This window comes from Mustela putorius, unplaced genomic scaffold (assembly GCF_011764305.1).
Source record: "Mustela putorius furo isolate JIRA1106 unplaced genomic scaffold, ASM1176430v1.1 tig00537303_pilon_pilon_pilon, whole genome shotgun sequence".
In the NCBI taxonomy this organism is placed as follows: Eukaryota; Metazoa; Chordata; class Mammalia; order Carnivora; family Mustelidae; genus Mustela; species Mustela putorius.
In genome coordinates, this window is record NW_025422441.1 from 885,545 (window position 1) to 896,552 (window position 11,008).

General features: G+C 60.6%; 1 protein-coding gene across 6 annotated transcripts; it reads left to right on the forward strand.

Moving 5' to 3' along the window:
• Positions 1 to 118: 118 nt before the first annotated feature.
• On the forward strand, positions 119 to 7,693 carry NRBP2 (nuclear receptor binding protein 2). Of its 6 annotated transcripts, none has more exons than XM_045074182.1 (18): positions 119 to 526; positions 1,028 to 1,150; positions 1,221 to 1,322; positions 1,438 to 1,527; positions 1,684 to 1,724; positions 1,811 to 1,905; positions 2,027 to 2,050; positions 2,122 to 2,205; positions 2,278 to 2,333; positions 2,416 to 2,511; positions 3,562 to 3,694; positions 3,783 to 3,885; positions 3,999 to 4,049; positions 4,124 to 4,259; positions 5,254 to 5,307; positions 5,413 to 5,485; positions 5,574 to 5,629; positions 5,716 to 7,693. In XM_045074182.1, the coding sequence occupies exons 1-18, from the start codon at positions 404 to 406 to the stop codon at positions 5,782 to 5,784; spliced, it is 1,509 nt and encodes a 502-aa protein (XP_044930117.1). In that variant the 5' UTR covers positions 119 to 403; the 3' UTR covers positions 5,785 to 7,693. The 6 variants fall into 6 exon arrangements, with proteins under 6 accessions (XP_044930117.1, XP_044930121.1, XP_044930116.1 ...); XM_045074183.1 differs by having other exon boundaries at positions 121 to 526; positions 5,413 to 5,476; XM_045074181.1 differs by lacking the exon at positions 5,413 to 5,485 and having other exon boundaries at positions 120 to 526.
• The last annotated feature ends 3,315 nt before the right edge of the window (positions 7,694 to 11,008 follow it).

An 11,008-nucleotide genomic window follows, 5' to 3' on the forward strand; every position in this document is an offset into this window, starting at 1 on the left:
ATGGAGCTCGCGAGTGGGGGCTTTGCTGGGGCGAGCCCTGTGGTGGGGCGTGGCCGTAGGTGCGGTGGGCCGGGCCTCCGCCGTAGGGCGGGGCAGGGGCGGGGCTTTGCCCGGGAATGGGCGGGGCCTGGGCTGGGCGCGGCGCGGGCTCGGCCCTTAGTTCGGAATCTCCTTTAGGGCTTCGGCCCGAAACTGCGGCGCGGGAGGGGCGGGCGGGTTCCTCCCCGCGCCGGCCGCGCGCCGCGTCTCCCAATTCCGGGAGCAGCGTGGGGGCTCGAGGCGGCGGCCGGCGGCTCCGCTCCCGCCTGGGCGTCTGGGCGCAGAGCCAGGGCAGGCGGGGAGCGGCGGCGGCGGCGGGGGGCCGCGGATCCCACGGAGGGCGGCGGCCTGGGCCGGCTGATCCATGGCGGCCCCAGAGCCGGCGCCGAGGCGGGGCCGGGAACGGGAGCGGGAGGAGGAGAGCGAGGACGAGAGCGACATCCTGGAGGAGAGCCCGTGCGGCCGCTGGCAGAAGCGGCGGGAGCAGGTGGGCACGGCGGGGCGGGGGGGGCGGGTCGGGGAGCGGAGAGGGTGGTCGCCGCCCACCGCCCGCGGAGGGCCCGAGGAGGACACGCGTGGCGACGGGAGCGCTGGGCAATCCAGGAGGCCAGAAATCTCTCCGGGGCCTTGCACAGGCAGCCCCCTAACTGGCCGGCCCTTGGATCCCTTTGGCCTGGTCCCCACACCCTGCTGAGGGACCCCCAGTTCCCTAAGGTTCAGTCTCCCCCCCAGGACCACCTCCCCATGCCTCTGCGACCAGACCCATGAAGACCATCCTGAATACCCTGAAACCTCCAAACCCCCTCATCCCAGCCCCTAGATACCCCTACTTGACTCGTAGAGGCCACCCCTCCTCCAGTCCCCTGGAGGGGCTGAGGGCCAGCCTCCCATGCTTGCTGTCTGCTCCAAGGATGTAGGCAGAGCCCAAGCCCCCACTCTGTCTCCTGACACATATCAGCACACTCATGTCCCCCACCCCCACTGCCAGGTGAACCAGGGCAACATGCCAGGGGTCCAGAGCACCTTCCTGGCCATGGACACAGAGGAGGGGGTAGAGGTGGTGTGGAATGAGTTGCACTTCGGGGATAGGAAGGCCTTCGCAGCCCACGAGGTGAGGCCTGCCCACTCCTTGAGCGACCGGGCCCCACCCCCCCACCCCGTGACCGCACCCCCCTTCCCAGGAGAAGATCCAGACCATGTTTGAGCAGCTGGTGCTGGTGGACCACCCCAACATTGTCAAGCTGCACAAATACTGGCTGGATGCCTCAGAAGCCCGGGCGCGGGTGAGCCACGGGCACTGGGCGCCGGGGCGTGGGGGGCGGGGGCAGCCAGCCGGGGTGGAGGATGGGGGATGGCAGGGACCCACCTGCAGTTGGCGGAGCCCGCCCCGCCCCGCAGGTCGTCTTCATCACAGAGTACGTGTCCTCGGGCAGCCTCAAGCAGTTCCTCAAAAAGACCAAGAAAAACCACAAGGCCATGAACGCCCGGGTATGGGGAGAGGGCTGGGGCTGCATCAGGGGTGTGGGTGAGGGGCAGCTCTGGGGACAGGAGCGGGCGGGGGCCGGGGCAGGGATGCAAGGTGGCTGAGCAGCGCAGGCCCGGCCGCCTCTCCGGACCGGTCCGATGGAATCCATCCGCCACCAGGCCTGGAAGCGCTGGTGCACACAGATCCTGTCCGCGCTCAGGTGAGAGCCTGGGCTTGCCCCTGCCATGCCCCCATGCCCACGGTGCCCCCCCACCTGACTGCACCCACTCCCCTTCCCTCCTGCAGCTTTCTACATGCGTGCAGTCCCCCTATCATCCATGGCAACCTGACCAGTGACACCATCTTCATCCAGCACAACGGCCTCATCAAGATTGGCTCCGGTGCTGGCGGGGTTGGGGGGGGATTGGTGGGGGAGGGGGGCTGCCGGAAGCCAGGGGCAGAGGACACCCAACGCCCTGTCACCTTGACGCCTATTCTTCCTCCCTGTGGCGGCCTGTGCAGTGTGGCACCGTGTCTTCTCCAGTGGTGCGTGGGGACCCAAGGGGGCTGGCGGGCACGGGGCTGCCTGGTCTGCTCACTGTCTGCTCTGTCCACAGCACTCCCGGGCGATCTGCGAAGCCCAGTCCGTGCCCAGCGGGAGGACGTCCGGAATCTGCACTTCTTCCCGCCGGAGTATGGCGGTGAGTCCTAAGACTGGAGGCCCCGCTGTTGAGAATCTCCCCTGCCCAGCCTCATCTGTTCCCCCCTTTCAGAGTTTGCTGATGGCACTGCTGTGGACATCTTTTCCTTTGGGATGTGTGCACTGGAGGTACTAGCCCAGGGGCGTCCTGGCCACCCAGCTAGCTCACCCTGCGTCTCTTCTCCATGCCTGACCTGACCCTGCCCCATAGATGGCTGTGCTGGAGATCCAAGCCAACGGGGACACCCGGGTCACAGAAGAGGCCATTACTCGTGCCAGGCACTCACTGAGCGACCCCAACATGCGGGTGAGCAGCTGGCCTTGCCCCCCTACCTGGCTCCAAGGGGTCCCGGGTAGGGCCGGTGTGGTGCTGAGGACAGGCGGGAGGTTCGGGGGTTCAGTGCCGCGGAGGGATGAGCCAGCCCCCCTGCACCAAGGCCCACCCCCAAGGACAGCCTGACGCATGGTGCCTATGGGGTTTCAGACCTGCAGGCCCTAAAGGTCCTTCTAAGGAAGGAGAGACTAGAGAGAGCCTTCCTCTGGGAGTACTACTGTCATGTTCATCTTGGAGACAAGAGAGAGGCTCAGAGAGGCTCAGGCGTTGGGATAAGGGGTGGAGCCAGTGTTCCACTCCGTGTCCCTGGCTTAAAGCCTCCAGGAAGCCAGCTAGAGGTGACGCGGCCGCAGCTTAGGTTGGGGTTGTGGTGGGGAGGGAGCAAAGGGAACGTGGGGTGGAGGGTGTGTGCACAGTCTGTCTAGGCTATCTGACTTGACCACGCGGCCTCGGGGGATCAGGGTCAGACGTGATGGGGCCTGGATGGGGCTGGTGAGAAGTGAAGCCAGAATTGATGTGGGGGCAGCAGAGGACATGTGTGGGGGTGCTGGGGCATGGACCCATCAGGGCATCTCTGGATTTGGGCCTGAGCTGAGGCAGCCAAGGGGAGTGTCTGTGGGTTTATGCTGGGCTGCACAGACCTCCAGGAGCCTGGGCTGATCCGGCCCTCTGCCCAGCACCGTCACTCCCCACCCTCCCCACCCTGCCCAGAACCTCAGGGCAGGGGCTGCCGTCCTCCGTCCGCAGTGCAGGCTTCTCTGTGGACTGCAGGTGACCGCACTGACCCCCCCCCCCGTGACTTCTGCGAGCGGTGCAGGGAGTAGAGCACGGCCAGCTCTGGACCCAGGGCCTGACGGTCCCGCTTGTAGATGTGGGTCCTGGCCTGGCTGCTAACAGTATGCCCGCCCTCACCCCTTCCCGCCAGAAGACTCCCCCGAGGACCGGAGCCCTGGGGTCTGGGGGCTTCAGGGCCCTGCTCCCCTCACTGTGCACCCTCCTTGGCCTCCCCCTCCACACCCCCAGGAGTTCATCCTCTCCTGCCTGGCGCGGGACCCCAGCCAGCGGCCGTCCGCCCACAACCTCCTCTTCCACCGCGTGCTCTTTGAGGTGCACTCGCTGAAGCTGCTGGCGGCTCACTGTGTCATCCAGCACCAGCGTGAGGCCCGACGGGTGGGGCGGCGGGGGCCTGGGCTCTGGGTGCGGGAGGGCCCCTTCAGCACCAGGTGTGCTCCTGCCACCTGCAGACCTCATGCCTGAGAACGTGGTGGAGGAAAAAAGCAAGGCAGTGGACCTGCACGCAGTCCTGGCCGAGATCCCCCGGCCGCCCCGGCCCCCGCGGCAGTGGCGGTGAGCATGGGGCGCCCCCTCCCCCGGGCCTCCCCTCTCCCCATGGCCAGCCCTGGCCAGCGGGGCAGGGGGGCTGCTGCCCCTCACGTGCCCCCCCCCCCCACCTATGCCAGGTACTCGGAGGTCTCCTGTTTGGAGCTTGACAAATTCCTGGAGGATGTCAGGTGAGAGCTGCCGTGAGTCTGGGGAACCAGGCGCTGCAGGGCCTGAGCCTCCAGCCACCCCAGTGTATCCCCAGGAACGGGATCTACCCGCTGATGAACTTCGCGGCTGCTCGGCCCCTGGGGCTGCCCCGCGTGCTGGCCCCGCCCCCAGAGGAGGCCCAGAAGGCCAAGACCCCAACGCCAGAACCTTTTGACTCTGAAACCAGGAAGGTGAGCCTGGGCTCCTGCTGCACTGAGCCCATCCACAGCCAAGAGGGGTCTCTTGCCAGGGGCTTTGAGTGCTTCCCAGCCCAGCACTCCTCCAGGCTGCCAGAAACCAGGTCCTGTTTGACCCTGATGTTGGGGGTAGGAGATGGAGATGAGCTAGGATACCCCCTTTTTCAGAGGCTCTTTGCCCCCTGCAGACCCTTCCCGAATTCCTTGGTGCCAGCCCCCCGGCCCTGCCCGGGTTCCTGTTTGGGTCCAAGCAGCCGCCAGGCGGGAATCTCACCTGCGTGGGCCTCTCTGATGTCCCCACCCCCGGCTTGCTGATTCCCTGACGTCTGTGTCCCAGTGCATCCTCCAAGGCCTCCCAGACGTTGTGTTTCCCCCAACCTCTCCTCCCGGAAGGCTCCCTCCTGGCCAGGGGCCTGCCCCGGTCAGCCTCAGCCCCACTCCCCCTTCCATGTCCATACCTACTGGGTTCCAGAGGCTCTGACTTTGGCCTTGGGTGTGTCTCCGTGGCTTCCACCCTGATCTCGGTCACCCCCATTTCCTACCTGGATGCTGAGCCAGCCACCCACCTAGCCTCCTCCCTCCAGCCAGGATTCGTGTCCTAACAGCCAGAGCTGCCCGCAGAGATGGTGGGGGTCTTCGGCCTGATCCCCAGGTGTCGCGAGGCCTGGCGTGGCTGGCGCGGCCTCTGCTCCTTCCCCTGCCGGCCCGTCCCTTCCACTGTTCCTCCTTCTCTCCTGACGCAGCTCTGCTCCCCACCTGGGAAAGCCCTGTTTGTCCTTCAGTGCCCAGCCTTGGTGTCCACCCTTCTAGAAGTGCTCCTGAATCGGCCAGGCCACCTGTAGTGAATGTGCTTCTTGGGCTCTCTTTAGAGCTTTGCCCCCATTGCCAGTCCTTACTGTCCCTTCGGGGCCCCGGGTCGGCCTCTGCACGTGCCACCAGTTGCTGAGGCCAGGCCTTCGTGGGTGACCTTGGTCCACCCTGTCCCCAGGTGATCCAGATGCAGTGCAACCTGGAGAGAAGCGAGGACAAGGCCCGCTGGCATGTGAGCAGGGCAGGGGCTGGGGCCCACCGAGGAGCAGGGTAGGGGGAGGCAGCTGGGGTTGCTGGGTAGACTCTGGGAGCCAAGCACACCCTCCTGCCTCCACAGCTGACTCTGCTCCTGGTGCTGGAGGACCGGCTGCACAGGCAGCTCACTTATGACCTGCTCCCAAGTAGGCCAGGTGGGGCACGGGGCAGGGGCGAGTGCAGGTGTGGGCACAGGTGGTGGCCTCACTCCTCTGTCCTGCCCCGACCATGTCCCTGCTGCAGCTGACAGTGCCCAGGACCTCGCCGCCGAGCTGGTACACTACGGCTTTGTTCACGAGGTGTGCGGGCTGCCCTAGCCAGGCTGGGAGGGAGAGACAGCAGAGTCTGCACCCCTGTCACCCCATGCCTCCTTCCCGCCCTGCAGGATGACCGGACCAAGCTGGCTGCCTTCCTGGAAAGCACCTTCCTCAAGTACCTTGGAGCTCAGCCGTGACCTCGCAGCTCAGTCCCCGGGGACCAGCCCTGGCCTCCCACATGGGGAAGCTCAGCCTTGGCCCAGGGCTCAGGGAACCAGGGGCTGACCTCTGCTTACGTGCTTGGGGGCTGATGACCAGATGCTGGCTAGTGAGGAGCTTCTGCCTTCCATGGCCTTCAAGGAGGCCTTGGAGTGGGGTGGGGAGGGTGGTGGGTTGGGGGCCCATCGGGGGCAAAGGAGCCTGGGTTGGGGCTCAGGGGAGTAGTTGGGCCCCACATGTTGTCCGGATCAGGATCTTCCCACCTAGCCCGCTTGCACAACTCACAATTCCTTCTCATATCCTGTTTTTCCTGGCCAAGAGTTCTCCCGCACCCCAAGATATCTGGTGGGTGATCGAGCCTTCAGCACAGGAGAGGCTGCGCTGCAGGGAGCCACCGTGCTGGGGCTGGGGGATCAGTCCCGGACAGATGCCTGCCCAGGGCAACGCTCCACACCCTGTTGGAACCACAGACCCACCCTGGGAACCCCCCATCAAGCCCGTGGTACCATACTTGCAGGCGTGAGGCACAATGCTGGCAGGAGAAGCCGATGGCAGAGACGTTTCATGAGTCCCCAGCCTGACCCGGCTCCTGCACAGCCCTCCAGCCCCTGCCAGGCGTAGACCCACTTTGGAGACCCCCTCTGACTTTCCACTGCTCTGGGACAGGGACCTTCCACACCCTCTGCAGACTGTTCTGGCCCCCCACAGCCCTCTCCAAAGAGCTGTTTTCCCTCCCACACTGCTAGACCCGCAGGCCTTGGGCTCAGGCACCCTCCCTGCTCTCACTGTGCTTTCTCTCAAACTCACTGCCCCCCACGTATAGTCACTCGGCCCTCCTGTGGCAGCTGCGTCCCCGGTCCCGAGGACAGCAGCCCCGACTCCCCGTCTCCCACTCCACTCCCTCCGCCCCTCCCGGCCCTAGCCCCCTTTCTCCCGGACCGCCTCCCCTCTGTCTCCTAGGTTGAGTTAAGCGTTCTTCAACATTTTAAATTGCATGAACTTACTGCATTCAGGTTTCTTTTGAAGAATGTCTATTGTCAAACCAGGAAAGCTCACCACTGTGTTACTTCTCTGTTGTTGCTAGAAGAATTTACCACAAACTTAGTGGCTTAAAATACCACAGATTTACTGTAGTTCTGCAGGTCAAAAGTCTGGTACAGGTCTCTCCAGGCGTTAGCCAGGCTGCATTCCTTTCTGGAGGTTCTAGGTGAGCCTAAAACTATTGCCTAGGTTTCCATTTTCTGCTTCAGGCTGTCGGCCTGCGAGTGTCAGGGACAGCACGGGCACTGGCCAGGAAGTCATCTTGCAACAGTAAGGCCGAGGTCCCCATCTTCTTGCCTGCTATAAACTGAAGGTCGTTTTTGGCTTCTACAGGCACCGCCATTTCTTGGCTCATGTACTCATCCTCCGTCTTCAAAGCCAAAAACAGCCGGTTGAGTCTTTCTCATGATCCATCTGTGGTTTTCTGCAGCCAGGACAGCTTCATGTAATTAGGTTGGGTCCCCCTGAATAATCAAGAATAATCTCCCCATCACAAGGGGAAATTTTCATGTCTGGAAATCCCTTTTGCCATGTAAAGTAACAGTCACAGGTTCTAGGGGTTAGGGCATGGACATCCTGGAGAGAGAGCATCAGTTTTCCACCTACTACATTACCCTAACCAAAACCCAAAATAAAGTTACCAAGGTGTATCAAATAAATTAAATGTACAAACATAGTGAATCTTAAGTTGTCTTAAACACCCCAATGCCCTACAGAGTTACTCCTTCAACTTTAACAAATCTACAGTAACATTCAAGTCTCGCTGGAAATCCCGATGCTGTCTTAAACAATTTGAGTGTCAAGTGCATAACAGGTTGTGTACCCATTAAACTGAACTCAAAAGTATCAATACTATCATTGCTTCATTTAGTCATGCTTAATGAGGTTTTCATTTTAACTTTTATCCAAGTTACACACATAACATTTTAAAAGTGGAATTTTTTTTTAAGCCAACAATAAATGATCAATACAGTCTCCAAGTCTGATCCTTCCCAGATTTAACTCTTAGCTATTTCTTCTGGCATGTAAAATCCATCTCTCCCAAGCTGCACATGCTTTTACTACTTCTTATTGGTTTTTCTACATAAGGTGTCCCTGCTGGTGTCCTTGGCAAAGAGGGGGTCACTGGCCTCAGGGTCCTGACCCAGCATCGTCCCGGTGTGGTATGTATTATTACAGCTTCATTACTGCAGGTCTCAGCAGAGAACAAGCTGTCCTAGGGTTATATTTGGTTTCTTGCACAACTTTTTGTTTCGCCTGGAGTTAATCATTGCCTTTTTTGTTTGTTTGCTTAGTTTTCTGTACACATCTCGTTAACTCGTTCTTAGATTCTCCGGCAGACGCAGAGGTGCGAACCTCTCAATACTTGAGATTCATTGCACAAATGGACTGTTCTGTTTCCTCTTTTCCTGGAGCCGCCACCATGCCAGCTCTCTGCCCCAGGCTGTGTATTCTTGGGCCTGTGGCCCAGCCGCCAGCACGAGTGGCTCCTTTACCAGCATCCTGGAGCGCGCCTTTCCTCCTCTGACTGGATCGCTCACTTTCCTCTTCCTTCCCTCACCCTTTGTTTGAAGAAGAACATCCTCCACGTTTCCGGAGAGAGAGCGTGGGAAGTCCGGGAGTCTTTGCCCATTTGTCCTTAGTCTACTCTTACGTCTGCTCGTTAGTGTAGCGAGGCACAAAAGTTTGCCTAAATTGAAAACTATTTCTTCCCAGGATTTTGAGGGTGTCGTGTGATTTTCTTCTAATCCCAAGACTTCCCATGTCTTTCTGAGTTCTAACCGTGGGTGATTCCCTCCCTCTCTCTTCCTGCCCTTTGGAAATCTCAATGATATTTCTGGATTAAAAACTTCTATTTCATCTGTCGTCCAGAGATCCCAACCCTTCAGTTGTAGGAAACTTTGTTTGGGGCATTTTTTGTTTGTTTTGGTTTCTTTGTTTTTTGTTTTTGCTTATCCCCCCCCTCGTTTTGTGGAACCTTTATTATTTAGATGTTGGAATTATCTTTTAAGAGACACAATATGTGGTAGTTAAGAGCACAGGCTCTAGGGCACCTGGGTGGTTCAGTGGGTTAAAGCCTCTGCCTTCGGCTCAGGTCGTGATCCCAGGGTCCTGGGATCGAGCCCCGCCTCGGGCTCTCTGCTCAGCAGGGAGCCTGCTTTCTCCTCTCTCTGCCTGCCTCTCTGCCTGCTTGTGATGTCCATCTGTCAAAAAAATGAATAAAATGTTTTTTAAAAAATAAAATAAAATAGCAGTACCCACTTCATGGAATTGTTGTAAAGATCACACAAAGTAATGTTTGCAAGGTAATGAGAACTGTGCTCGGCACCCAAGCCCTCTGAATGCCTTATTATATATCAGTTTCAAATCTCATAAGAGAAGCTACTTCCAGAAGGTGGTGCTTGTGCCCTCCGCCCTCTGCAGTGGTGGTGGCAAGTCCCACCACTTCACTTTGTGGTGAAGTCCATTCACTTCATCCATTCCCCCTCTCTTGTGGAGGCTGGTTAGGCACCAGGTCATTTCTAAGCACTGGAGAATACCGCTCAGTGTGACTGATTGCATTTTCTCTTCTCTACTTATCAGGTTTTGTTTTATACATTCTGGAAGATTTCAACTATATCTTTAAACCCTCCATTTAATTGTTCGTTTTCCTCTCATGTTTTTAAGAAGTCTTTCTCAGTTATTGAACATTCTTTCTTTATAGCTTCTTGTTCTTTTTTAAAAGATTCTTTCTTTCTTTCTTTCTTTCATAGCGAGCTAGAGAGAGAGATCACAAGTAGACAGAGAGGCAGGCAGAAGGCGGGCGGAAGCAGGCTCCCTGCTGAGCAGAGCGCCCAAAGTGGGGCTCGATCTCAGGACCCTGAGATCATGACCCGAGTTAGGCAGAGGCTTAACCCACTGAGCCCTCCAGGCGGCCCTCTTTATACCTTATTGTTCTTGATTTTTTTTATGTTTTTATTTTACTTCCAGTGAGTTAACATACAGTGTTTTATTAGTTTTGGGTGTGCACTATATTGATTGTTGTGACTTTGGACGCCACATCCTCTGGGCTATCTCTGAGGATATGGTTTTAGGTGCTCTTCTTGCTTGCTTGCCTCTGCTCCTTCTCAGTCCCTTTTCCTTTTCCGTTTTCGCTTCCTCCCTCCTCCTTAGGTCTCTGGTGATGCGGGGCTGCTCAGCTGCTTTTAAGAGTGATGTCTTACTGGTGGGGCTTATTGCCTGGTGAGCTCTGAGGCCAGGGGTCCAGCCAGGCCACTCTCCTGAGCACCCTCCAAACCTCCAGCTGCCCGTCTTTTGCGCCAGGAGCTGCTGCAAAGAGCAGCTCTGAGGTGCACGGGCGGCGCACGCACGCGGGGGCTGGGCCTGGGGCTAGGGTGGGGGTGGGGAAAGGGCAGGCATCCCGTGAAGTCCCTCGCTTTGGGAGCGGGACCCCGCTTGGGCAGCCCCCACGGCCGGCGGGAGAGCCGAGCGGAGTCCCCCGGCGCCGCAGCCCACGTCCGGCGGGCTGGACGGTGCCCGCCTGCCTCCGGCTGCTCGACACCCCACTTCTGTGCTCCTGGGATCCCGCCCTTCTGCGACTCCCGCGCTCTCCTTCGGAAGGGACGGGCGCGAAGAGGGTGGCCCGCCGCGTTCCCGAGCCGCGTCTGCCTCCCGCGGCGCTGCTCCCGGGGCGGGGAAGCGACCCGCCTCGCGGGAAGACCCTTCGCCGCCTCTGGACCGAACATCTCAGCGCCGAGGCCGCGCAGGCGGCCTCCTCGAGTAGGGCCTGGGGCCGGCGCTGAGCGGCGGCCGCCTCCGCGCAGCCCCACGCCCCGCCGCGGGCCGCGCGCCCGGAAACACGGCGGGGGCCTCGGGGGACGCTGAAGCGGGGCGCGGGCGGCGCGTCCCGGCTCCGGCGACGCTGCGGCCGGCGGGGTCCGCACTCGCTCCGCCTGCGCGCGGCCGGGGCCGGGACGTCTTCTGTGGAGGACGCGGGGAAACGCGGCCGCGCGGGGCTCGCTGAGACGACCCGAGGCGGGACCGGCCCCCGCCGGCGGGCAGGCCCGGGAGGAGCGCGCACACGCACCTGGCGGGGACGGCTGCGCGCGCCGCGGCCCCCGCCCGGCCCAGAGCCGCCCCGCCCCGCCCCGGCCCCGCCCCCGCCCCGCCCCTTTCCGTCCG